Genomic DNA, 27,191 nt, shown 5'->3' with positions numbered 1-27,191 from the left:
AGTTGGTAGCCGATGATTTAAAAACATGGAGGCATATTTCGGTGGGGGAAACTGTCAACCAATAACCAGAGTGCGATGCAAACTATGCGTTCCTCCTAACCATGTTATTGTTCCCAGGTATAATGGAGATCCATGGATTCTACTACTGTCTAAGGTACCAGTCCCACAAAATTGAACCTATTCCTTAATTTTATTTATGTGAGGCATTCCACTGAGTCTGTGAGGCTACACTAATAAGTGAAATTAAAATATCAACAGAATACAGGTCAAAATGTGTAAATCAGACTAAATGGCAGGGTAATGCACTTTCCTAGAGATAAAGGGTCTTTACGCATATGACCACAGTTCTTTATATTAGCATACACCATTTGCATAAGAACTAATGCCTTCCTTTATGGTTGATCCCGCAGCTAGCGCCCAAGGCTGAATGAATGGCTGGAGGAAATTGTACGGCAGTGACCGAGTTCATTCTCACAGGAGTGACAGATCGTCTGGAGCTGCAGGTCCCCCTCTTTGTGCTGTTCCTAGTGATCTATATTATCACCCTGGTGTGGAATCTGGGGATGATGGTTTTAATCAGGATCGACCCCCAACTCCACACCCCCATGTACTTCTTTCTCAAGAATTTATCTCTCGTGGATGCCTGTTACTCCACAGTCATCACTCCCAAGATGCTGATGAGCTTCTTAGCCGAGAGGAAAGCTATTTCCTATCCAGCTTGCATCATCCAATATTTTAGCTTCATATTGTTTGTCATCTCTGAGTGCCTTCTGCTGGCAGTAATGGCGTATGACCGTTATGTAGCCATCTGCAACCCGCTGCTGTATATGGTCATCATGTCCCCAAAGCACTGCCTACGGCTGGTGGCTGGTTCATATCTATGGGCCTTCCTGAACTCTGTGATACACACCAGCGGTTTGCTAAGATTATCCTGTTGTGACTCCAATATCCTGAATCATTTTTTCTGTGATCTCAACCCACTTCTAAAGCTCTCCTCTTCCGGCACCTCCATCAATCAGCTACTCGTTTTCCTCTTTGGCAGTCTGATTGAGGTGATCAGCATTGTGACCATCCTCATCTCATACATCTTAATTATTGTGACTGTGCTGCGGATCCGCTCCACCGAGGGCAGGCGCAAAGCCTTCTACACCTGCACCTCCCACCTGACGGCCGTCTCTATGTTCCATGGGACAATTCTCTTCATGTATTTCTGACCCAGCACCAGCTACTCGCTGGACACAGACAAAATGGCCTCCGTGTTCTACACGGTGGTGATCCCCATGCTGAACCCCCTCATCTACAGCCTGAGGAACAAGGATGTGAAGGACGCCCTGAGGAGAGCAATAGAGACAAAATTGAGGGCCCATCTTTCCCCAAAGGGTGCCATAATAGGACAACCCAATCCTTCAATGGCTTCTCTGCACACATAGGGCTTGTCTGCACTACGGGGTGGAGCAATGCTGAAGCGATAAATCCACCAGGGGACAATTTAGCAGGTCTAATGAAGACGCACTGGATCGACAGACTGTCACTCTGGCTTTGACTCCGGTACTCCACCAGAACGAGATGAGTAAGAGGAGTCTATGGGAGAGTTTCTTCTGTCGACCCAGCACAGTGTGAACCCTGTGGTAAGTAGATCTAAGCCATGTCAACTTGGGTTACGCTACTAACGTAACTCAAATTGTGTAGCTTAGATCAACCAGTCCCCGTAGCGTAGACCTGCCCATTGGCTCTGATTCAGAAAGTCCTTAAGCACATGTTTAGGTTTGTCTCCCTTTGACTTCAGTGGGGCATAAGCACATGTTTAAAGTTAAACAGGTATTTAGGTGCTGCTTTGAAGAGAGATGCGTTCCTGACTAGAGGCCTTATGTGCATAAAAAAGCCATGTCGGTTATTAAATGATGGTTTGCTCCCCTGTGCCTATAATAAAATACTTTGAAATTGATTTTTCAGTGTAAGATGTAAGAGGCTGATTTAAATATTGCTTAGAATTACTGCATAAAAGGGAAAAGTTCGCACTGCAACAATGGATTCATGAGCAATGACCAGGACGGGTTTTAATGTCCAAAAACGTTGACAGATATTTGTTCAATTAAATTTTGTGATTTTGCTTCAATCAGATCCACAGCCCAACTCCTCTGTTTTCTGGGAGACATTTGTGTGCGTGAAATGATATTCAACCTGTGTTTGTTGGAAGGGAGAATGTCGTGAATGCTCAGTGGGATCTGATATTTCTTGAGTACTCACATCAAGAGTCCCACACACAACTCTTTGTGAATTTAGGAGTCACACAATTAAAGACCAGGTAATTTAGGTGACCAAACATATACAGACACATTTTCAAGGATAGTCGTTGATTGTGAATGCCACGGTTATTGGGATCTCAACGTAAAAGACCTTGGACCTTATTTTCCTAAGTGCTGAGTACTTACAGCTCCCGTTCACCTCAGCTGGAGTGGTGGAGTTTCTGGAAATCAGGACCGAGGGGACTGAAGTTGGGCACCCATAAACAGAGGCTACCAAAATCACTGGCCATTGCTGAAACTTTTGGGCATGGCAAATTACAACAGTGAATACCAAAAGCACCACACACCTCACAGTACGTCCACACTGCAATGTAAGCCCAGGGTTCAAACTCATGATCAAGTCAAGCTCTCTTCTATCTACACACAAATTGCACTAACCAAGGGCTCAAACCCACCGTCTGAGGACCCCACAGTGATAGAAGGTCTGAGCCTGAGTCAAGCTGAGACCCAGGTTTCAAGCTCTTTATTGGTTTGCAGTGTAGACAGAGCCACACTGGACTCATGCTTTGGGAGTCAGCCAAAAGTATCCCACAGGCTGAGTTTTTTTGTCCTCTGGATGATCAATTGTTTCCACACTGCACCACGAACAAAGAGATAGAGTGCCCACATTTGAGGAGTGTGCTAGGAAGTCTGGGATATGGGGGTTGGATTGGGGCCTCCTTAATGCCATGTGGATGCTGGAGCCCCTACCCTGGGGTTACAAATGAGTGTAGATTCTCAAACCCTATGTTAACAAACCCAGGGTCTGCTAATGCAAGTTCTACTTGCCCAGGGATTACATTGCAGTTATAGACATGTTCTCAGAGAGTTAGTGAGTCACTGTGGTGTAGGTGTGCATGCATTCTTTGGCACAATGCGGCTCTGGTCTCAATTTGCACCTCCAGTTACTACTGTAAAAGTAATAATTATATTGAGCTATGAGCAAGTTTCAACCACATGCCAGGCTCCTTCTAGGATCCTTTGATTTTATGCGTATGACCTAGCAGAGCTCCCTCAGGAATGGAGAGATTGAAGTGGTCTGAGGAATCACAGCCTAACCCCTAGGCTCGCTGCCTTTCAGACCCATGATGCCCAGTCAAACATTTCCCCTCTTTTTCATGCAATTTGCTCCCTTCTGCTTCCTGCTGCTGCCACTCCCTTTCTGCCCTCACCCAAACACCGTGGAGTTTTTATCTCGCTCCCCTGCCCAGAACACAGCTCAGACCCAGGGCAGGGGGAAAAGCAATTCTAAAGCTGCGAGGCCTGCTGCGTGGCCTACAGAAGCAGCGGTGTCCTAGAGCTGAGAACTGTGTAGGCAGACGAAGGGGGCGAAAAACAGAGCCACATCCAGATACCTGCATCAGCCATCTTAACAGAAAGCATCACGCAGCCCATCACCTAAGAATATAAGACTGGTCATACTGGGTCAGACCAATGGTCCATCTAGCCCAGTGTCCTGTCTCCCACCATGGCCAATGCCAGGTGTTTCAGAGAGAATGAACAGAACAGGGCAATTATCAAGTGTTCCACCCCCTGTCATCCACTCCCAGCTCCTGGCAGTCAGCAGTTTAGGGACACTCATAACATGGTGTTGCGTCCCTGACCATCTTGGATAATAGCCATTGAGGGACCGATCATCCAGGAACTTATGAAATTATTTTTTGAACCCAGTTATACTTTTGACCTTCACAACGTCTCCCTGGCAATCACTGTCCTCTGCACAGCTCTACTGCTAACAGTTGAAATTCTTCTTTAGCACAGCAAGTATTGGCTTGTGGTTTAGGAACTGAGTTCCAGACCCGAGGTTGTTGTATAATTTCGTTGAAGTCGCTTGAAGTCAATGGAGCTACACGAATGACAGCAAATGAGGATCTGGCCCAGAAAATAATGAGTTCTACTGATACATCTTATTTTTATTAGTTAGTTTATCCAAGGGAAGGTCAAGAAGTGACTTAAACATGCTATATACGCGCCTGTGTGGGACGAAGATTTCCAATAGGGTAAAAATCTTTAATTCTGCAGACAGAGGCATAAGATTCAGTGGCTGGAAGCTAAATAAACTCAATCAAGATGAGGTGCACCTTTTTCTTAGTGAGGATAATTAATTATTGGAACAAATTACCTATTACTATGGTGGATGTTCCATCACGTAACGTCTTAAAATCAAGGCAATATATCTTCCTAAATCATATTCTATCGCTTGAACAGAATTCATGGACTCAATGGACAAATTACTGGGTGAGGGTCTTGTGCCTGTGTTATGAAGGAAGTTCAACTCTAGATAAAGATATTGGTGCTTTCAGCATGGTTAAGTCACTTTAAAAAATCTAGGTTTCTATGAGTCTCTTTATGTCTTCCCAACACATCTTGATCTCTGACTTATGGACATACGCAACAATAACCCTCTTATCTCTGTTCAGAATATGACAGTTATTTCAGCAGCTATTGGCATATTACATAGAAGTGTGTAAGTGGAGCCACTGAGCCAAAGCCTGTGCTTACCAGCGCACATGTAAATCTGGAACAACTTCCTAGATTTCACTGCCTTTACCAATGGCATAAAAGCCTGATGCAAAGGTGCTGAACTCCATGACAGCTTTGCCATCGACTCCAGTGGGCTATAGCTCAAGGCATAGAATCTGCTGCAATACTTAACTCTTTCTTGTTGGGAAGAGTCATCTCTCTCTATAGCCCCTCCTACCCTGAGCCGGGAATTGGATGTCTTGCCAAGATGCTCTGATACAATGCAAGGCTCTCTCTGGACTGGAGTGGCAGTCTCACTGGCTGCAAGAAAAGAGTTCCCAAAGAATGGCAGGTTTGGCAGCAAAAGGGTTAAGGAGCATTAAGTTATCTTCTACACACACAAAAATATACTTCTCTGTTAACCATGCCCATTGCAACTGACTTTCAAGGTATGTCTTCAGATGCTGGCATTTACACATTCCCAATATATCTTATTATCATCATTATGTTTATATCCAAGAGCTTATCTAGTGTTGCAGCAGGTGAACGAATACTTTGACCAATACTGAGAGCAAAAGGCCAAACAGAAAGGAAGGGTTGGTGTTCTGAGGACACATACATTGAAAGCTTGTGAGATACTCAATTGTTGCAGTAGCTGGAGCCATATATGTGCTTTAGATACATTGCAAATACCTTACTTATGTTGGTGAATGTTGATACACATGAGCTGTCCAATTCACTACTGCAGGAATGAGAGGTCACCCATCAGTAAGAGTCCGGTGATGTAGAAAATGGTTACCAACAAGAACATTCTTATAACTGAGCCATCGGGAGGCCTTTGGTGTGGTGTGTATATGTCCTTTCTAGCAGGTACCACACCTGACATTCACATCGCAGGGCATTTTTGCATGAAAAGGAGATAGAAGGGAGGAGAGTTGAATTAATAAGAAATTTGTTTCCTATGAATTCTTAAAGGCCTGCCTCTTCCTTTCCTCCTCTGTGGCAAATATCCTAAACTCTGGATTGAGACATGAAGGATTCCATAGGCCAGATGCTTTGAAAATGATATACTCTCTGATTCAGAAACAACCATTAAAAGGAAGAGAGACAAGCTATGGAATAGAGCTGTGGAAAGAAGTGAAAGCATTTGAAGAAAATCAGGGCCCAATTATGACATTTCTGCTCAGATTGAATAGACCTTAGTCCCACTGAAATCACTGGGGGCACTCACAGAGTAAGGTGATGTTCGGCATGAATACGGACAGCAGAAAGCGGTATCACTGGGAGCCAAGCGGAGGCATTTACGTATTCCCAATTGAGTTGTGAATTGACAAAGGATATGAGAGAGGGAATGAAAAGATAAGCAGGCATGGGGCGGAGGGAGAGGGGCTGCTGTAATAAACAGGGTCTAGCAAGCCTACCACTCATCTGAGCTCAATTTGTTGGGAAGTGGGTAAAAGGTCATAAAATATTACACTAGCCTGCACCAATGAATGTAGATCAAAAGTTTAGGAAGCGCAGAGAGGCCGGTTACATATAAGCTCACACCTCTCGCTAGGGTCCAACCAGCAACGACTCTCCAAAAGAAGCAGCAACTTCATGGCCCTGGAGAAGAGGAGAAGATAGGGAACTGCTGTGGAAGAACTTTAGTGGCACTTGCCATAAGCTAGTCCCATGATAAGGAAAGATTCAGAGGAGGCAGTTCCCCCTCCTTCTGTGACCACTGCCATCCTGATGCATTGGGATAGAGGACAGAGCTGCCTTGTACAGCGTGCGCTCCCTTGATGGCTGCAAACTCTCCTCCACTTTTGGAGGGGCAAGAATGCACCCCGAGGTTGCTCCAACGCATGGATTTATGCCACCATGTTCATCAGCACTGGCAGAACCCCAGTGCCACTGGAAAGCACAATCAATAGGAGTGGGGAATAAATCCCAGATCTCAAAGCCCACCAATCACAGTCAGTCTCCAGGCCCCTTCCAACCTCAGATTAACATCCCTCTTTCCCTTTAATCTGGGGCCAGTTCTTATATGCAGTTCAGGTTTGTGCTGCCTGGACTTATCCCCCAGTGCAGGTTCCCTTTGGGCTCGCTGTGCCACTGCAGTGGTAACACCTGACCTGACTAGCAGGCTGTGCAGTCCTTTCCCAAATGGCTGTCCCATCTGCCAATCAGAAGAGAGGCGGGAGCAGGGAGTTAGGGGTGGGTGTGACGATGCACCCCATAGGGCTTTATGGAAATATGCTTATGAAGGTATATATGACATAACTGAAATATATTTTATGCTACATATGCCATGTAACATATCTCTGTAAAGGCTATGATCTACTGAATCTATTTATCCTATTTGTATGCATGTATCATTTTGGTATTCGAAGTTATGAATATTGGCTGTGTACTTGCTTGATTTTTAAGTAGCCTTAGTAAAGCATCTGGTCAGCTTCTTGAGAAAGGAATGTGCAAATTAAGTGCCCAATCAAGAAACACTTAACGAACAATGGATCTTGGAAGGCTCCAATCCACATAAGAAGTCTTCCTGGAGACATTCAAGATAGCATCCGAAGAAGTGGGCTGTAGTCCACGAAAGCTTATGCTCTAATAAATTTGTTAGTCTCTAAGGTGCCACAAGTACTCCTGTTCTTTTTGCGGATACAGACTAACACGGCTGCTACTCTGAAACCTGTCAAGATAGCATGTGGGCAATGGCTGCTGCCGGTAAAAACTGAGTCATGCATGGACATGTGATTTACCCATGTGACTCCAAATCTCCATCTTGGAGCTGGACTTTGCATAGGAGAGAGGAGGGGGTCTCCACCCACATGAGAAAGTCTATTTAAACACATGGGAGACTCCTCCATTTTGTCTTCAGCTGGCTCAGCCTCACAACCCCCAAGGATATCTGAGAGAAACTGGAACAAAGGACAGTAACTACAGGGGCTGTGAGTGATTGCTGGACCCAGACTAGAAGGACACTAGTATGTAAAAGGAAGTTTACTGGAACACCTCTGAGGGTGAGGTTTTATCTGTATTCAGTTTTCTTACTGTATTAGGTTTAGACTTGCGTGTTTTATTTTATTTTGCTTGGTAATTCACTTTGTTCTGTCTTTTACTACTTGGAACCACTTAAATCTTACTTTCTGTATTTAATAAATTCACTTTTTTACTTATTAATTAACCTGGAGTATGTATTAATACCAGGGGTGGGGGGGACGTCTGTGCATATCTTTCTATCAGTGTTATAGAGGGTGAACAATTTATGAGTTTACCCTGTATAAGCTTTATACAAGGTAAAAACAGATTTATTTGGGGTTCGGACCCCATTGGGAGTTGGGCATCTGAGTGTTAAAGGCAGAAACAATTCTTAAGCTGCTTTCAGTTTAAGCCTACAGCTGTTAGGGGACGTGGTTAAGACCGGGTCTGGGTTTGCAGCAGGCTAGCGGGTCTGGCTCAAACCAGGCAGGGCACTGAAGTCCCAAGCTGCCAGGGCAAGAAATCAGGGGCAGAAGTAGTCTTGGCACATCAGTTGGCAGCCCCAAGGGGGTTTCTGTGATCCAATCCATCAAAATGACAACTATCCATTTATTCCTACTCTTTGCTTTCTGTCTCTTGACCAGTTTTACAGGCACTAATCCACTCAAACCTGCCACCTTAACGTCACTTTCACAACGTTTTTGTGTTTTGGTCATTTTGTTTTGGAAATAAAGTTCCTACAAACCCATGTATTGGGGAGAGGAGCTCAGGTGGCAGCCTGGTGCTTCATCCCTCCCCAGGCTGCAGGGACACATGGAGAGCGCCTCTACAGTGGGAGTGCTGCCTCCTCACTTCTGAGCATCCCCACCAGAGATGTCCCAGAAAAAGGTGGGGGTGCTTGACTCCGCATGCCCCACCCATACATTGTCTCTGCTCACACCATCCACTGAAAAGCGCCTGGCAGTCTGGATTTGGCCTGGAGATAAAAAACAGATATGTTAGCCCCAGGCTAAACAGATCCCTGTTGCCATGGCAACCAAATGGCAGTTACTTCAGGCTAAGTACGACACCTGGGGTCAATTAAAAACCTTCTGGAAATCAGTTAAGGAAGGTAGGTTGATTGAGATCGCTCAAGCCAATCAAGGGCTGGCTGGAACCAATTAAAAAAAAAGCCTCCCAGTCAGACAGTTGCACACGTCAGGAGCTGTGTGAGGAGGACGCGCTGTGGGAGAACTGAACAAGTACGGACACCATTGGGCACCAGGGGAGAACCCTGCTGGTACAGCGGCAAAGGGCAGGGAGAGGTAATCCCCCTGCAATTCTCCCCCGCTAGTGGTAGAAAGACCAAGTTGCAGGGTCTAGCTTGTTGCCTTCATGCCCAAAGAGGCCACTAGAGACTAAGAGATTTACCACCCTCCTTTAGCCGATGATGAGAGTGGCTAAATCAGACCACAGTATGTCCCTGAAGTAAGGGGACTAGACTGAGAACTGTTGTGAGCCACTGAGGTGAACACAGAGAACCGGAAGTTACCAGTCCCCTAATAAGTGCTAATTTATGAGAGGGTGCACGTGTATATCACATCACAAAATAACTAAGTTAGAAGAATGTCAAAAGTTAAATGTGGGCTGATCTACATAAAGAATAACAGCCAGCTTCTTCTGCCAGTTACTCCTATAGCGCAAGTGGGAGAGGGGGCATGTGCTACGGACCCAAAGATCCTAGATTTAAACTCTGACCATGACCAGGCAGGAAAAAATATAATATGTGCTCATGTAATCCCACTGTAACTGGCCCCACGGTGCTGAAATGAGGGTGCATGTTACACTCCCCAGGATCAGGCTTTGCTGCCTTCCAGGAGAAATTCATTCCTTGAGTTCTGACCTGTCCTTATGGAGTTTCCTGCAGGTGGGGTCTCCACCACTCTTGAGCTGCAGGAAGGGCACTCAGCATGGGCCCACTCTGCCCAAAGACCCTGCTGTGTGAGCTCTATTGGATCCCCCACCCTGTGTTTTAAAAAGAGGAGATCCTATAGCTCACCTCAATTGATTAACCAAAATAAAGCGGGAAAACAAACAAACAAACAATGACTCAAACAACATCTCAAACTACCACTAAATTTGCTATTTCACAATATAAAACCATGTCTAGAACTATGTTTATTCCAGCGTCCTCCTATAAGAACAATTGTAATAGTGACATTTCCTAAGTTTTGGGTTTAACTTTTGACATTCTTCTAACATAGTTATTTTGTGATGTGATATACAGGTGCGCCCTCTCATAAATTAGCACTTTTTAGGGGACTGGATGTTTCACCACATTGCTAATGGGCTGCAGAGCCTTTCACTGCGAGGTGACGGGGTGAATACAGCCCAGCCCAGTAGGGACTGAACGTTGATCCCTGCTAATGGATGTTTAGTGGCATCCAGGAGTTTGGTGCATCTCAGTTCCAGCTCCCACGTTCCAAACTCACCACCACGCAGTGCACTCATGGAAGGCTTGGCAGAGAGTCCAAGACCTGCCTGGGCCATGGCTACTGAACTGCCTCCTGTTGCCCCAGAGAGTGAGAAGCCAGATCACACGCTCAAAGAGCCTAGGTGCACACCTGCTTGTGCACACCAAGTGATGAGCACTGTATAAATAGCACAGATTAAGTGATGTGCTAAAGCTAGAACCTCAATGTACTTCAGTGGGAGCTTTGTGCATGGAGCAGCTGCAGAATTAGAGCCACAGAATTCACTCCAGGACTAAGAGGGGTTGTTGTCTGCAGATCTGAAATGAAGACGTGCAGCAAACCTGTCGAGTAAGAAGGGTCATTTGTACACAGTCACTTCACTGAGGACTCTACCGCTTTTACCTTACCAGCTTTCAGAAGTTCCAGTTCACTTTTCTGGGATGAAGCAGCTACTGCAACTCTGCTTTGGTTCCTACAAAGGCAGTTGCTGAAGTGAAGAGAGAAGGATGCTGCAGGAGCTGAACCCTGGCTAGAAGAGACTGGGGCAAGGCGTGAAACTAAAAGTTGCGAGAAATCACATGACTGGGGAAATGGAAAGGAAAATTCCACTGCAAGCAAGGCCCTCTCCTTCCTGAGTGGAACAGGAGCACTGACTCTCCCAACACCCCTCCAGGAAACTCGGGTGATGAGCTCCAACACATCCTGGAGGTGGTGAACCCAGCTTGGAAGGGGAGATACCACCAGGGGAAGAAACAAACATCCACACGCTAATGCTACACCCACATCCCTTTACGTGGGAACCAATCCCAATGGCCCTTAGTTGGGACAGGGAGAAGAAAGCACCTGACATTGACCTTATCTACAGCTACCCCACAGTGCAGTACACTGCCACCAGTTCCCTCCAGGCTTAGCACCACCAGTCTGAGCAGCACCCATGCATGGAGCATGAGGCACCTTACCCCAAAGAGCCTGTGAGGCAGGCAGGAGCAAAACCTACCCCACAACGAGCTTCCCCAGGGCAGAGGCAATCCTGTCTGCCTCTGCCTGGGAGGTTCTGCAGGGAATTGGACAATCAAAACAGGTCAACACATGACAGGCCCAAAGGCAGTTGGGGAAGGGAATGTCCTTTGGCGGGGGGCTGCTCCCAAGCCTATGGGTGGTGGATGGTGATCAAAGCTAGTGCCCCTCTGCCAGGCATGGCCAGAGTGGGTCCACAAAAGGAGGTGGGGAAGTGAGAGAAGTTAAACCTGCACCATTCAGCCTGGAGGCTCCGTCTTAGACTTCCCTCTCTTGGTGAAGTTGTGGGTGCTTCACACATCAGATCAAGAGCTGTAACTAAGCATTTTAGTGCCCAGGGTAAGGAAACATATTTGCATCCCCTAGATGTGACACGTTTCAAATCCTCCCTTTCTGGGATGTGGAGAAGGGATTTGAACTTGGGTCTTCCTACACCAATGCTCTAACCAGCAGGCTACAGAGTCATTCTGAAACTCTCTTCTGGCTCAACAATTAGCCCTTGTCATTCATAATGGCTCAGACAGGAAGAATTACTCCACAGAGCAGTGATTACTGCTCTCTCGGAAGAGGTCAGAGACCAGATTTGATGAAATTCATTCATCTCCCAGGCATAGTAGCTGACCTGAGTTGGGCATCTGAGTGTTAAAGGAAGAAACAATTCTTAAGCTCTCTTCATGTGTCATTATATAATGCCTGCATCTGTAATTTTCACTCCATGCATCTGAAGAAGTGGGGGGTTTTTTACCCATGAAAGCTTATGCCCAAATAAATCTGTTAGTCTTTAAGGTGCCACCAGACTCCTTCTCGTTTTTGAGGATGGGGTTCTGTATCCTGGGAAGCAGTGTCTTTGAAAATGATTGGTGGTCATGGTGGATAATCAGCTGAACTTGAGCTCCCAATGTGATGTTATGGTCAAAAGGGCTAAAGTGATCCTGGGATGCGTAAACAGGTGAATATTGAGTAGGAGTACAGAGATTATTTTACCTCTGTATTTGGCCCTGGTGCAACTGCTACTGAAATCCTCTGTCCAGTCTGGTGCCCACAATTCAAGAATGATGTTGATAAATTGGAGAGGTTTCAGAGAAGAATCAGAAGAATGATTAAAGGATTAGAAAACCTGCCTTATAGTGAGACATTCAAGGAGCTCAATCTATTTAGCATAACAAAGAGAAGGTTAAGGGGTGGCTGGATTACAGTTTTAAGTACCTAAATGGGGAACAAATATTTAATAATGGGAACTTCACTTTATCAGAGAAAAGTATAAACATGATCCAATGGCTGGAAGTTGAAGCTAGACAAATTCTGACTGGAAATAAAGTGTAATTTTTTTAACAGTGAGAGTAATTAACCATTGGAACAATTTACCAAGTTTCATGGTGGATTCTCCATTGCTGACAGTTTTTAAATCAAGTTTGGATGCTTAATTCTGGGGACATTCTCTGGCATGTGTTACACAGAAGAACGGATTAGATGATCGCAATGGTCCCTTCTGGCCTTGGAATCTATGAATCTATGAGTTAAAACTCCTCGTGGCAAAGCTCTTGGGTTCAGTGGAACACACAATCCTTCACACCCTGCCAAGGTGCAGTTCCAGGAAAGGCACATTTGTACTGGAGATTAATAAAAATGTTTATCTGACTGAGCAACTTAGTATGGTAGAGCAGTAGTGATGTCTCAGTTAAAGTTTCCACTAAATGGGCTTCAACTTGGTGATTTTTGTGTTTGTTAAAGAAAAATTATGTATTCATTCCCACTTTTTCAGGATAAAATTTCTGAGTGAAGCTTGAGTTTTCTTTGGATTTTTAAGTAAATCTATTAAGTAGTTTGCAAGATCTAAGATAAAAACTGGCTTAAAAAAAACAACAACAACCAAGGAGCTGATGAAAAAGATTATCTCTAAAAAGAGACTCATGGATTTGCATACTCCTATGTCTAAAAAATGCAGAGTGTTTAAAATCAGAAATGTATACGTACTGAGCATTTTGAGGGTCTCACTGGTGCTGTGTAATTATTTTGTTAAAATATTGGCATTATTTATCCTAAATTAATCCACATAAACTGATGTAATCCAACAGGGAAAGTGGTTTACATGACTACTTCCATTGGGTCCAGTATGCAGATGTCTTTCTGAACAGTTCAGGAGTGGAATACTATATTGCCTTTTGTCATATGCCCCCCTAATGTTCTCCACATCTGAACCTTGTGGCCCGTAAGAAGCATGGGGCTAATATGATGCATGGGGAATGGGTTTTGCTAGTCATGGTGCTTTTGTATTGAATTGAAGAAGAAAATCTTCAAACCTAAGCATGAGTGAATTCACAAAACTGTGCAGAAGAGATGGAGGTCAAGAACAGGGGAGGGAGTTTAGTCTGATATGGTAGTGGTAGTGGCATCGAATAGGTAGCAGGAGGTGCTGAAAGGTTGGGATCCCTACTGGGGACAGAGTTAAATTTGCAGTTTTCTGAGGTGTATGGGGATTGTGGAAGGGTTAAGATGTGTGTCTCTGGTTGGAGGAAAAGCGGTTGTACAGTGTTCATCTTAACTTTTCAGTTCTTTGCTTTTCAAGTTTTGTGTTAGATGTGTTTTCTCTAGATCATCCAGTGAGCATGCTCTGATCTCAGCCCCTGCCTCCTCAGGTCGCAGATCCATGCACTCCACATGTGCTGCCCTGAAAGGGCTAGATGCCATCAGCCCCTCCTCCCCAACTCCTGCTGCTGTCTTCATGGTGCTTCTGGAGAGAAGGGGGCAAGAAATTAATGTGAAACAAAAAGTATTTGTCTAAAAAAAATAAAGGAGCCGGATCTAATGGGTGGGTTTAGCCAAATATGCCTTTCCTTGCCAGTTACCATTGTATTTTCTCCTGTAAGTTATTATTCAGAATTGACAACATGACCTCCGAAATAACAAAAGTTTCTGTTTGGGAATCCCTGTCTTCAGAAAGCCGTTCAGATCAGATGTTCATTTTGTGTTCCAGGGAAGGGGAAAGCTTTTCACAAGCTCCTTTGTAAGCCAAAGCTGAGTGATGTCCTGGAAATCAGCCAAGAAAGTCTGAAGAATGGAACTCCTGAGACATTTGGAGATTTACTCTGGTATTTCCCAAGGAAACTGATGGCTCAGCTTCCCGGGACATACTGGAGACAGCAAAGCCTGTGGAGGTCACCACCGAGCTGATCAACTACAGGAAAGCCTATGATCAGAAGATAGTCATGGCGGTGCTGAGAGCCATCAACCTGAGGGATCTGTTGGAAAGACTCATCAATGCAGCAAAGGCTGGTGAGAATCTGCCAATGGAGAGGACAGTGGGCAGTAGCTGGCTAAAAATAATGTATCCACGGTGGGTGTCCTGAGTGTTGGTCGAACTATTGTGTGTTTGAAGGAGGAAGGGAAGGGAAGGTTACTTCACTGAACGAGGTGTTGGCTCTTTCAGTCCTGGCCAAGCTGATCACGACTCTCTTTCATAAGCCAGGAAAATCATGGGTCAGATTCACAAGTCTGGAGTCAAGAATTCTTTCAGGTGCCCAGAACCTCTTGATGAGTGAATGTAGTGAACTCCTGGAATGCAGGCAGGCTGTTGATTGGTGGGTGCTGGTGGAGTGGCTATTTGAGAAAGTTTCCCAAGTGTGTATGGTCTTTTCAGCGCAGTAGGATGACAGCATTTTGCAGTGCTTGGTGCTGGATTCTGTTGCAGGTTGTAGGCCCCTTAGGCCTGATGAAGCAGTTTACCACCCTGGATAGCTTGTTGGGGCAGGATTTGGAAACCTGTCTTGTTACCCGGGGTTCTGTCAACCCAAAGCTCTTGGTAACTTTGACTCTGTGTAAGGTGGTGTCAGGCAATAAACCAGGGGAGACACGGCCGTCCGACCGATAGATGGCTGGCACAAACAGGACAACACAAGAGTGCTTTCACTTAAAGCTAAACTTAGTCTCAAGCACTTACACACGTCCGCAACAGGTTTAGTAAAACATCCCCAAGCCTTGATAATTACTAAAGCAGAGTGTGGCTCTCCAGTGACACAGCGGCAGGCTTCCGGTGACCAAATCTTCCGTCTGCCAGTGGGGACCGCAAGAAGTATCCAGAGGGAGGGTCCAAAAAGAGTCCAAAAGAGTCCCCAAACAAGTCCAACTACCTCAAACTTTCCCCCCTTATTTATACATTAGTAATAGAATGACATGTCCCTTAAAGAAAATTTGCTAAGTAAGCAGTTTCAATGGTCAAGCAAGAGGCTCCTTCTGATTATTGATTAACTAGGTGTGGGTTTTTCCAGAGTTTGCAGCCTTGAGACCCCAATAGACGTTCCTGGGACACATCCTGCTCTTTTAAAATGCAGGTATCAGCAACTTCAACACAATTCTTATCAGGAAGGACGTGGGGTCAAGCTGCCCTTTCTGTGGCACCCCAAACCCCCTCCCCTCCTGCCATGGTCAAGCTGAGACTGCTGAATAGGCCGCTTTTAACAATAAACCATAGTGGTTTCAGGCACTTTACTGATTTGGCAAAATCTCCCTGTACAGTCTGGAGACTGATAGGAAGTTTCTCTTGATCTGTAACTTGGAGGAATTCTTTCTGTCTGATGAAGCATTTTTTTTTTCTCCCACTGGTGCTGAATTTCTGACCCTCTCTGTTCATCACTTGCATTGGAAGGTAAATCAATAGGTCTCTATCAACTAAGAAAGTAAATAGAATTAACTGCATTGCAATAATCTCTTTCATTTGCTTCTCTGGTTTATGATTGGAAAATTATGGGAAATTATGGACAAATTATTGAAAATTTTTAGGAGCCTGTGGGGGCCGAAGTCGTCCATAATGGCTTGGCCTTGGGGTACCGGGTTGCATAATCTACTACTACAAGGCTATATCGGCACCCAACCCACTTTTCTTTACCAGGTCCTTGCCAATCCTCTCAAAGGGCAGCCCACTATGGGAAGAAGTATCAAGGGTGCCCGAGGCACCCCCTTTGAGCCAGCTCACTGGCACTTGGGGCAGGAGGTGCAGAAATCTCAAACTCTGTGGTCGATATCTGGCCAGAAAAACCTCCGTGCCACTCGTTATAGGGCCTTCTCCCTCTCCAGTGCCCCACCTGGGGCACTGAGTGCGCTAGGTTTAGTAACCTGCATGAGAACCTTCACGAGACTAGCAATTGTTGGAATTTTTCCTGGGTTTAGGGCACAGGCGCCAACTTTTCTCAGCACCGGTGGGTGCTTGCACCCCTCCCACCCCCGCCCCTACTCCACCCCTGCCCCAGAGTCCCCACCCAAACTCTGCCCCTCCCTGCCCCTATTGGACCCCTCCCCAAATCCCCGCCCCGGCCCTGCCTCTTTCCCAGAGCATGCTGTGTTCTCCCTCTTCCCCCCTCCCTCCCAGGCTTGCCGTGTGAAACAACTATTTCATGGCGCAAGTGCTGGGAGGGAGGGGGGAGAAGCAGGACGCGGCGGCACGCTCAGGGGAGGAGGCAGAGCAGAGGTGAGATGGGCAGGGAACTGCTGGTGGGTGCAGAGAACCCACCAATTTTACCCAATGGGTTCTCCAGCCCTGGAGCACCCACGAAGTCAGCACCTATGGTTTAGGGTTCTTTAGCTGGCTGGTAGAGGCGGTCATCATGCCTCTTGAATCAGGGCCCATGGGCGGGGGGAGGAGGGGTCGTTGGCTGGCACCTTCCTCCTGCTTGGGATCTGCCACCTTCCCCAGCTCGGCTCAGTGTCAGGTCCTCCCTTTGCTCACTCAGGAAGTCTACATCTATGTCCAGCTAGTCTTAGCTGGTCTCCTCTGGTGCCTCAGCTTCGTAAGGGGTGAGGGGGTACCAGCATCTCTGGCCAGGCAGAAGGCTTTCTCCCTAGTTATCTGGGACCTCGTAGCCCAATAGTTCCATATTCACTAGCTTTGCTCTGTCTTCCACAAGTGAGCGATTTTGCAGAACCACCAGCAGTCGTGCCCCAAGATCACTGGGTAGACCAGTGGTGGGACCAGGCTGACTCGGCACATCTCCTCCCAGCAGCCGGCCACCAGCCTCACCCAGGCGACTGAGTACAGTCTTACATCCTCATGGATTCATTGTGTAATTTATGTGTAAGGGGGCTAACACCAGGTTGGGAGACTCTACCAGAATGGCCCGGACAAGCATTTGGTTATACCTCCAAGTTGACTATGGCCATCACCGGAGTGCCATTCACCTTCAGGGATACCAGGAGCTTGGCTGGGCCCTTCTTTCTTGCCTGGAGGCTGGACACCCACACTTTGCCCTAGCTACAATCCATGCATGAGCAGTTGCAGTGGAAATGCCCCTCCTTCACACTTGTAACATTGTAACACCGACTCCAGGTTCCCCTTGGAAGACCCTCTTCCCTCTGAGGGAGGGTGGGCGTTACTATGGTCATGAATGGCCTGGGTTGGTGTCAGGGACTCCCTATCTCGGGCCTGCGCCCCCCCAATCTGTTGACTGACCCAGCTCCCTGGGCTCCCCAGTTTACAGGACTGAGGCTCAGATCCTTCGGCAGACAGTTAGTCTTCTATCGAGGAGATGGCCTCCATGAGGGTGGCTGGGCACTGTCACTGTACCAACTCCTTCCCCCCAACGAGGAGGATCTGGGTGAACTGCTCCAGCTGCACCATCTCAGTCACTTGAGCCCTGGTCAGCTTCTTTGGTTCCAGCCAGCACCAACAGTAGTCCTGGATCCTCTGGGCTACTACTTTAGGCCTGGTTCTGGGTGGATACTGTTACCAGTGCAATCACTGATGATAAGTCTCAGGGCCAGGCTGGTCAAAATCACACCCAATCCTGAACACTGAACTCTTTATTAAGGTTCAAAACTGCTTGTCCACCACGTCCGCGTCAGCCCTTGATGATCTTGAACAATTTCCAATTCAAGACCAACTCTCAATTCTGCTGACCATAACTGAAGTACGGAAAGCAGTCAAGCAAATGGCAAATGGAAAATCAGTGAATCCAGATGGCATTCCTGCAGAGATTTTCAAATTTGGGGACTATGAGCTGATCAGGACATTCATTGGCCTCTGTTTAAGATTTTGGGAACAGAGGATGTGCCACAAGAACTTAAAGATGACAATATTTTTCACCTTTACAAAAAGAAAGACTATCACACTTCTTGCTATAACCATTGTGCACCTCCCTCCTTGACACTGCTTGTCATGCTAACTTGAAGAGACGTTACTGCCTGAAAGCCAATGTGGCTTCCATCCTGGGAGTGATACTTGCAACAAGATCTTTGCACTCCAGCAAATACAGGAGAGCAGAGTCAAGACCTGTATATCGTTTTTATCAATCTTACTAAGGCCTTTAACTCTGTAAATCGAGATGGTCTGTAGACGATCCTCCACAAGTTTGGTTGCCCAGATAAGTTTGTCAACAACATTAAATCTTATCATGCAGGAAAGTTGGTTCATGTCCTTGACCAAGGCTGCTTCTCAGCTCCCTTTGTTGTCATCAATGGAGTAAAATGAAACTGTGTTCTTGCTCCAACACATGCGAGGCGTAAAGCTAAAAGTAGCTCCCATTCATTTACAATTGTTTTTCCTCTTGTAGACAGGGCCACAGGTCCAAAATGGCCTTTGGTCTCATCTCAGGACCCACAATATGTGACTGTAGCTCATCTGTCAAACTCGATGAGAGACTCCATCAACATCATCATCAGTTCAACAAAGGTGGCATATGAGGGCTCTTCTGAGAGCTAGTGACCCCCGGTCATCATAATAATTGTGAAATGATATATATATATATACAGACACATATGGGTAACACTTAAGGAGTTATGGTTCTGTACTGAAAATTATATTCTTAAAGTCTGTGAATTAGGACTGGTCACCAGGAGGTGATAAACTGGTTTCTTTCGAGCAGAGAGTAGCAGACACTTCTCCCTCTATCTCATACTGCTTTGCAATAGTGGCCTATTTACAAACTGAACCAAGTGTTAATCAAGAGTAGTGAAATTGACAAGAAAGAATCACACAAGCTAAAGCATCCAGCATCTTGTTTGTCAGTGGAGACAGTGGGTTTATGGGGTATAACTGTGGAGGTATAGGCGTACCCTGTGTCTTTCACTTAGGGGACAAACTGCCACCATGCATCTTATGAACTGAGGATCACAGCCAACCAGGGCTGTTAAGCACTGTGACAAAGACTTTGGGTGAGCTAAACGTTATTGACAGGAGAGTATCTTGTTAAGTAGGCCTAAGTTCCAGAATGTGCGTTATGATTTTGTTTTATATGTAACTATCTGTTTCCAATATTTCTACTTGCTATCCCTGGAATCTCTGCTTTGTTAAATAAACTTTTTCTAGTTTTCACTATAAACATATCTAAGTGCAGTGTGTTGAGCGGAGCCGTGATCAGAGGTGAAGCTGGTAAACTGGGCTGTACTCTTGCTTTGGAAGCAGTTGATCTGTGAATTCTGAGAATGTCCAGTGGATCAGGGACTGGGTACTCCAAGGAGAGGCTCGTGGGGCTGCAGATTTGGAGTGTGTCTATCACTTACCTGCAGATGGACAGCTGGGCCGGCGAGGCCCCAATGGGAATGCATGTGTCATCCATGGTCAGTGGATCTGGGGAGCTTATCCATCTGGCAGGCACAGACATGGCTTCCTGAGGCTAAGGGCAGTTGGTAGCGAGGTTCTTCACAATGCTGGGTACTCCCAGGAAGCATCACGAAGCCTTTGTTTCCGGTCCCCAGTAGGGTCCCTCTTGGTTACATTGTTATTTTTGGGTGGGGCATTTCATTTGGTTGGGTTTGTCTTACTGCATTTTATATCTTGTGTACAGGGTTATACTCCTGGTTAAGAGAAGTCATAGTTATTTTCCCAAGGGGCAGCACCCCTTGTGTCCCAGGCACTGAGAGGAGACACCTCGGGTGGAGGCACCCGGCCTTGCAATAAGAACCCATGCAAGGAAGGAGGAGAATCCACTCCGATTAGCAAGCACCATAGCTCAGGGGAAGGGCTACATGTGGTTAAGCTGCGCCTCAAGCTCGGTTCCGGGATGTTCTTTTCTGCAAAGAATTCAGAACATCCAGGATGTTTACATCATCATCATTTATGTAAACAATTTAATTTGTGAAATATGTACCCATTTCAGTTTTCCATCTTTTTCACACCACGGTTGGGATCTGCTAGCATATATCCTAGGCCTGGTCTACACTACGGGTTTAGGTCGACTTTAGCAGCGTTAAACCGAATTAAGCCTGGACACGTCCACACAACGAGGCCCTTTCTTTCGACTTAAAGGGCCCTTTAAACCGGTTTCTTTACACCACCTCCGACGAGGGGATTAGCGATAAAACCGGCCTTTGCGGGTCGGAATTGGGGTAGTGTGGACGGAATTCGATGTTATTGGCCTCCGGGAGCTATCCCACAGTGCTTCATTGTGACCGCTCTGGACAGCACTCTCAACTCAGATGCACTGACCAGGTAGACAGGAAAAGACCCGCGAAGGTTTGAATTTCATTTCCTGTTTGCCCAGCGTGGAGAGCACAGGTGACCACGCAGAGCTCATCAGCACAGGTAACCGTCATGGAGTCCTCCCAGGATCGCAAAAGAGCTCCAGCATGGACCGAACGGGAGGTACGAGATCTGCTCGCCATATGGGGAGATGAAGCAGTGATAGCTGAACTCCGTAGCAGTAAAAGAAATGGAAAAGTATTAGAAAAGATCTCCAAGGCCATGAAGGACCGAGGCCATAACAGGGACACACAGCAGTGCCGCGTGAAAATTAAGGAGCTACGGCAAGCTTACCACAAAGCCAGAGAAGCAAACGGAAGGTCCGGGGCAGAGCCGCAAACTTGCCGCTACTACGCGGAGCTGCATGCGATCCTAGGGGGTGCAGCCACCACTACCCCAACCGTGTGCTATGACTCTCTCACTGGAGAAACACACAGGGAAGACGGTTCGGGGAACGAGGAAGATGACGATGGAGGTACTGTAGGTAGCTCACAGCAGCAAGGAAGCGGAGAAACCGGTTTCCCCAACAGCCAGGATATGTTTGTGACCCTGGACCTGGAACCAGTAACCCCCGAACTCACCCAAGACCCTCAGGGCACACAGGAGACCTCTGGTGAGTGTAACTTTGTAAATATTTGTAAACATTACAAAAAAAAAAGCAAGCAAGTCTGTTAACGTGTATGGGGATGGAGCGGAAATCCTCCAGGGACATCTCCAGAAAGCTCTCCTGGTTGAAATGGGGTGATTTTATTAAGGGGGACATTCAGAGGCGCCCATTCCTGCTATTCTGACCAGAAATGTTCCCCGCTGTTAACCACGCGGTGGGGGGGAGGGGTGAAGTGATCATCCCAGAGAATCGTGTGTGTGTGTGTGTGGGGGGGGGTGGTTTACTTGTGTTTGTGCCGCATGTTAACCGGGAAACCGCAGCCCCCTCCTTTTACATTGAAACCCCATTTTAAATGGACAACCCAATTCTCCCTTCTCCTCCACCAGCTGCAAATGTTTCTCCTTCGCAGAGGCTCGTGAACATTAGAAAGAGAAAACGTAAGACGAGGGACGAGATGTTCACGGAGCTGCAGATGTCCTCCCACGCTGATAGAGCACAGCAGAATGCGTGGAGGCAGTCAATGTCGGAGATGAGAAAAGCCCAACATGAACGAGAGGAGAGGTGGCGGGCTGAAGACGATAGGTGGCGTCAGCTTGCAGACAGACGGCAAGAGGCAATGCTCCGTCTGCTGGAGCATCAAAGTGATATGCTCGAGCGTATGGTTGAGTTGCAGGAAAGGCAGCAGGAGCAGAGACCGCCGCTACAGCCCCTGTGTAACCAACAGCCCTCCTCCCCAAGTTCCATAGCCTCCTCACCCAGACGCCCAAGAACACGGTGGGGGGGCCTCCGTCCACCCAGTCACTCCACCCCAGATGATCGCCCAAGCATCAGAAGGCTGGGCTTCAATAAGAGTTAAAGTTTTAAAATGCAGTATGTCCTTTTCCATCCCTCCTCCCCCACCCATCCCAGCTACCTTGGCAATTATCCCCCTACCTCTGTAAGGAACTAATAAAGAATGCATGAATGTGAAAAAACAATGACTTTATTGCCTCTGCAAGCGGGAGGGGAGGGGAGGGTGGGGTGGGGTGGTTGGTTTACAGGGAAGTAGAGTGAACCGGGTCGGGGGGGGGGTTGGAGGGTTCATCAAGGAGAAACAAACAGAAGTTTCACACAGTAGCCTGGCCAGTCACAAAACTCGTTTTCAAAGCTTCTCTGATGCGCACCGCGCCCTGCTGTGCTCCTCTAACCGCCCTGGTGTCTGGCTGCGCGTAATCAGCGGCCAGGCGAGTTGCCTCAACCTCCCACCCCGCCATAAAGGTCTCCCCCTTACTCTCACAGATATTGTGGAGCGCACAGCAAGCAGCAATAACAATGGGGATATTCTTTTCGCTGAGGTCTGAGCGAGTCAGTAAGCTGCGCCAGCGCGCTTTTAAACGTCCAAATGCACATTCCACCACCATTCGGCACTTGCTCAGCCTGTAGTTGAACAGGTCCTGACTCCTGTCCAGGCTGCCTGTGTACGGCTTCATGAGCCATGGCATTAAGGGGTAGGCTGGGTCCCCAAGGATCACGATAGGCATTTCAACATCCCCAATGGTCACTTTCTGGTCCGGGAAGAAAGTCCCTTCCTCCAGCTTTCGAAACAGAGCAGAGTTCCTGAAGACGCGAGCATCATGTACCTTTCCCGGCCATCCCACATTGATGTTGGTGAAACGTCCCTTGTGATCCACCAGGGCTTGCAGCAGCATTGAAAAGTACCCCTTGCGGTTTACGTAGTCGGTGGCTTGGTGCTCCGGTGACAAGATAGGGATATGGGTTCCGTCTATGGCCCCGCCACAGTTTGGGAATCCCATTTCAGCAAAACCATCCACTATTGACTGCACGTTGCCCAGAGTCACTACCCTTGCTATCACCAGGTCTTTCATTGCCCTGGCAAATTGGATCACAGCAGCCCCCACCGTAGATTTGCCCACTCCAAATTGATTCCCGACTGACCGGTAGCTGTCTGGCGTTGCAAGCTTCCACAGGGCTATCGCCACTCGCTTCTCAACTGTGAGGGCTGCTCTCATCTTGGTATCCTGGCGTTTCAGGGCAGGGGAAAGCAAGTCACAAAGTTCCATGAAAGTGCCCTTACGCATGCGAAAGTTTCGCAGCCACTGGGAATCGTCCCATACCTGCAGCACGATGCGGTCCCACCAGTCTGTGCTTGTTTCCCAGGCCCAGAATCGGCGTTCCACGGTATCAACCTGCCCCAGTAACACCATGATTTCCACATTGCTGGGGCCTGTGCCTTGTGAGAGGTCTATGGCCATGTCAATTTCCTCATCACTCTCATCGCCGTGCTGCAATTGCCTCCTCGCCTGGTCCGGGTTTCGCCTTGGCATGTTCTGGCTCTGCATATACTCCAGGACAATGCGTGTGGTGTTCATAGTGCTCATAATTGCCGCGGTGATCTGAGCGGGCTCCATGATCCCAGTGCTAGCTATGGCGCCTGGTCAGAAAAAAGGCGCGAAAGTAGTATCTGATGGACCAGGAGAAGGAGGGCGGGAGGGAGTGAGGGAGGGAGGGAGGGCCGAGTGACGACATGGCGTACAGGTACAGGAACAGGGAGAAACACAAACAACTGTCACACAGAATGGTGCCCCCAAAGATTAAACTGGAAACCCTGGGCTAAGCAGGCCGTTGATTTCACGGAGGAAGAGGAAGCAAATGAACACAGAACAAATCTATTTTTTACATGTTAAGGTGGCAGCCGACGCTGCAGCATGAGTGACAGCCATACCAATACGACGACGATGGGTACCAATCATAAAATACCATCATCTGCCAAAAGGCAAGGGGCTGCTGCTGTGTAGCAATGCAGCCCCACGTCTGCCAGCCCCACGTCCGCCAGCACCCAGCATCGCCCTCGGCCTCTTCTGGGTGCTTAGCAGACAATACTGGGCAATTGGCAGAAAATAGTATATTATGACTGGTAACCGTCATCATCAAAACAGTAGCATGTCTGCCCAGGTGGCCATGATTGACAGCCATACCAGTATGACGATGACGGGTACCAGTCATAAAATACCATCGCCTGGAAGGGGCTGGTGCAATGCAGCACTACGGCTGCCAGCCCCACGGCTATCACTCATGCTACACTGTCTACCGCCAAAAGGCAGTTAGCAGCTGCTGCTGTGTAGCAATGCAGTCCCACGTCTGCCGGCACCCAGAGGACATATGGTGACGGTGAGCTCAGCTGAGCTGAGCGGGCTCCATGCTTGCCGTGGTATGTTGTCTGCACAGGTAACCCAGGTAAAAAGGCGCGAATCTATTGTCTGCCGTTGCTGTGACGAGGGGGGAGGGGCCTGACGACATGTACCCAGAACCGCCCGCGACACTGTTTTGCATCATCCGGGCATTGGGATCTCAACCCAGAATTCAAAGAAAAGGCGCGAACCGCTTCTCGGCTCGAGCTGTGGCGCAAACGTAGTATCTGATGGCCTAGGGGAAGGAGGGAGGGGGGCCGAGTGACGACATGGCGTACAGGCACAGGGAATTAAAATAAAGAATTAAAATAAAGAATTAAAATAAAGAACGGTGGCTGTGCATCAGGGAGAGACACAAACAACTGTCACAGACTGGTCCCCCCCAAAGATTAAACTGAAAACCCTGGGCTTAGCAGGCCGTTGATTTGACGGAGGGAGGGGGAAGCAAATGAATACAGAGAAAATCTATTTTTTTACATCTTAAGACGACGGTGCAGCGTGACTGATAGCCCTCGGCATCTTTCTGGGTGCTTGGCAGCAAATACGGGGCGGTGTATGACGATGGTCTTCAGGCCTATTGCACAAGCTGCTGCTCAGGGAAGACTCTGCTAACGTGCGATGACCCGACTTGTAATAGGCCGGCTAACAGTCATAATACACCATTTACTGCCAAAAGGCAAGCCCCACGGCTGCCAGCACCCAGATCGCCGATGAAGGCTACCAGTCTACTGCACCGTCTACCGCCAAAAGGCAGTTAGCAGCTGCTGCTGTGTAGCAATGCAGTCCCACGTCTGCCGGCACCAAGAGGACATATGGTGACGGTGAGCTCAGCTGTGCTGAGCGGGCTCCATGTTGTCTTCACAGGTAACCCAGGTAACCCAGATAAAAAGGCGCGAATCTATTGTCTGCCGTTGCTGTGACGGGGGAGGGAGGGGCCTGACGACATGTACCCAGAACCGCCCGCGACACTGTTTTGCATCATCCGGGCATTGGGATCTCAACCCAGAATTCCAAGGGGCGGCGGAGACTGCGAGAACTGTGGGATAGCTGTGGGATAGCTACCCATAGTGCAATGCTCCGGAAGTCGACGCTAGCCTCGTACTGTGGACGCGGTCTGCCGACTAGAGCACCTAGAGCATTTTATTGTGTGGACATACACAATCGGCTGTATACAACCGATTTCAATAAAACCGGCTTCTATAAATTCGAACTAATTTCGTAGTGTAGACATACCCCTAGTTTATCTTAAATATAGGCTTAATGTAGACAAGCCCTGGGCTTCCATGTTAGAGGCTGTACGATTCAGATTATTCCCTAAAAAATAAAGAACGAATCCTCCCTAGTACTTAGATTCTTGCTATGCATCCCAAAGGAGAAGGTGAAATTAAATACACTTGAGTCAACTCAGAAGGTAAATGGAGAAGATTATCAGTTAGGTAACCATGATGTATTTTTCCTCTTGTTTTCTTGCAGTATTTCAGTTGGAAAAGGACAGCCAACATGCAGTGAACCCCAAAGCTGGAGAACTCAGAGCTTCTCAAAGGTATCACATGTTTTAAAACACTGACCAATTTGCCAAGATAAATCAACTATTGACAAAATGAAATTAAAAAATGGTACTTGCACTCAGTGGTGTAGCCAGGTTCTAAGAGCAGGGGGAGCAAACACATAAAAAAAGGCATCACCCGCTGCGAAGCAGCGAAGAATTTTTTTTTTAAAATGCACTTCCATCCTTTAAAAAAAAGTAGTATATGGAGACATACCTATCTCATAGAGCTGGAAGGGACCTGTTAGGTCATCAAGTCCAGCCCCCTGCCTTCACTAGCAGGACCAAGTACTGATTTGTCCCAGATTTCTAAGAGGCCCCCTCAAGCATTGAACTCACAACGCTGGGTTTAGTAGGCCAATGCTCAAACCACTGAGCTATCCCTCCCCTTAAAACATACTTCCAATTCCACTGCTAAGTGATACTGGCAGTACCCAAATGTCATTCCAGCTCCTCAAAAAGGTGCTAGAATGGTGTTTCGGAGTGTTCCGGCACAATTCAAGCCCTGGTGCTGAGTGACCTCTCTCACTGGAGCCCCGTTACCTAGCTTCTGTAACCTTGCTCTTTCCTGCCCAGTGCTGTCTTCCTGTCTGACTCCTATTTGTTCTCGTCCTGGTACAGTTTTCCAATGCTCCTACCTTCCCTCCCCCTCCCTCCTAGAGGCAGCTAAATTGGTTTTCTAAGGATGCAGCTCACTCATTATCCCAGATGTTTACACCTGAATAGGGTCGTTAAGTCCTAATCACCTTCTTAATGCATCTGTTGGGTGCATATGTGCTCCAGGGCCTGTCAGCAGTACTGGCTCCACTTGTAGAGAGACATTCATAACACAGCAGGTTTGTATAATCAGCTTCAGAATATCAAGCAGAATTCATAAATTGTACAGATCTAGCCCTGATCCATCACAGGAGGATACTATGGGACCTAGTTGATGCACAAAGGATAGCTCGTCTATGGCCACAGAGGAATAAGAAGCAAGCACAGCCATATAAAAAGGTACACTAAGTACTAAAGAGCACCCAGGGAGTCGGCGCCTAAGTCACCACTTTTGACAATGTGCTCAGTGGGGGAGCGGCCACTCCCCCTGCTACCCCCCTAGCTACCCTACTGCTTGCACTCTTCTAGTGCCTTCCCTCTGAGGTTTTCGGATGCTTCCTAAACATTAACTGATTAAACCTAACCAACCCCCAGTGAAATAAGAATGTATTGGTGTCACCATT

General features: G+C 47.4%; 1 protein-coding gene across 1 annotated transcript; it reads left to right on the top strand.

Annotated features, from left to right (window-relative positions):
* The first annotated feature begins 431 nt into the window (after positions 1 to 431).
* On the top strand, positions 432 to 1,214 carry LOC135978185 (olfactory receptor-like protein COR4). Its single transcript, XM_065579218.1, has one exon. It carries the CDS (start codon positions 432 to 434, stop codon positions 1,212 to 1,214), a length of 783 nt encoding a protein of 260 aa, XP_065435290.1.
* Positions 1,215 to 27,191: the final 25,977 nt, after the last annotated feature.

This window comes from Chrysemys picta, unplaced genomic scaffold (assembly GCF_011386835.1).
Source record: "Chrysemys picta bellii isolate R12L10 unplaced genomic scaffold, ASM1138683v2 scaf157, whole genome shotgun sequence".
Classification (NCBI taxonomy): Eukaryota; Metazoa; Chordata; order Testudines; family Emydidae; genus Chrysemys; species Chrysemys picta.
This window is presented reverse-complemented; position numbering and strand designations above follow the sequence as displayed.

Bases quoted from the DNA above. Each gene is read 5' to 3' on its own strand.
- LOC135978185 (XM_065579218.1), top strand. From the start codon at position 432: ATGGCTGGAGGAAATTGTACGGCAGTGACCGAGTTCATTCTCACAGGA.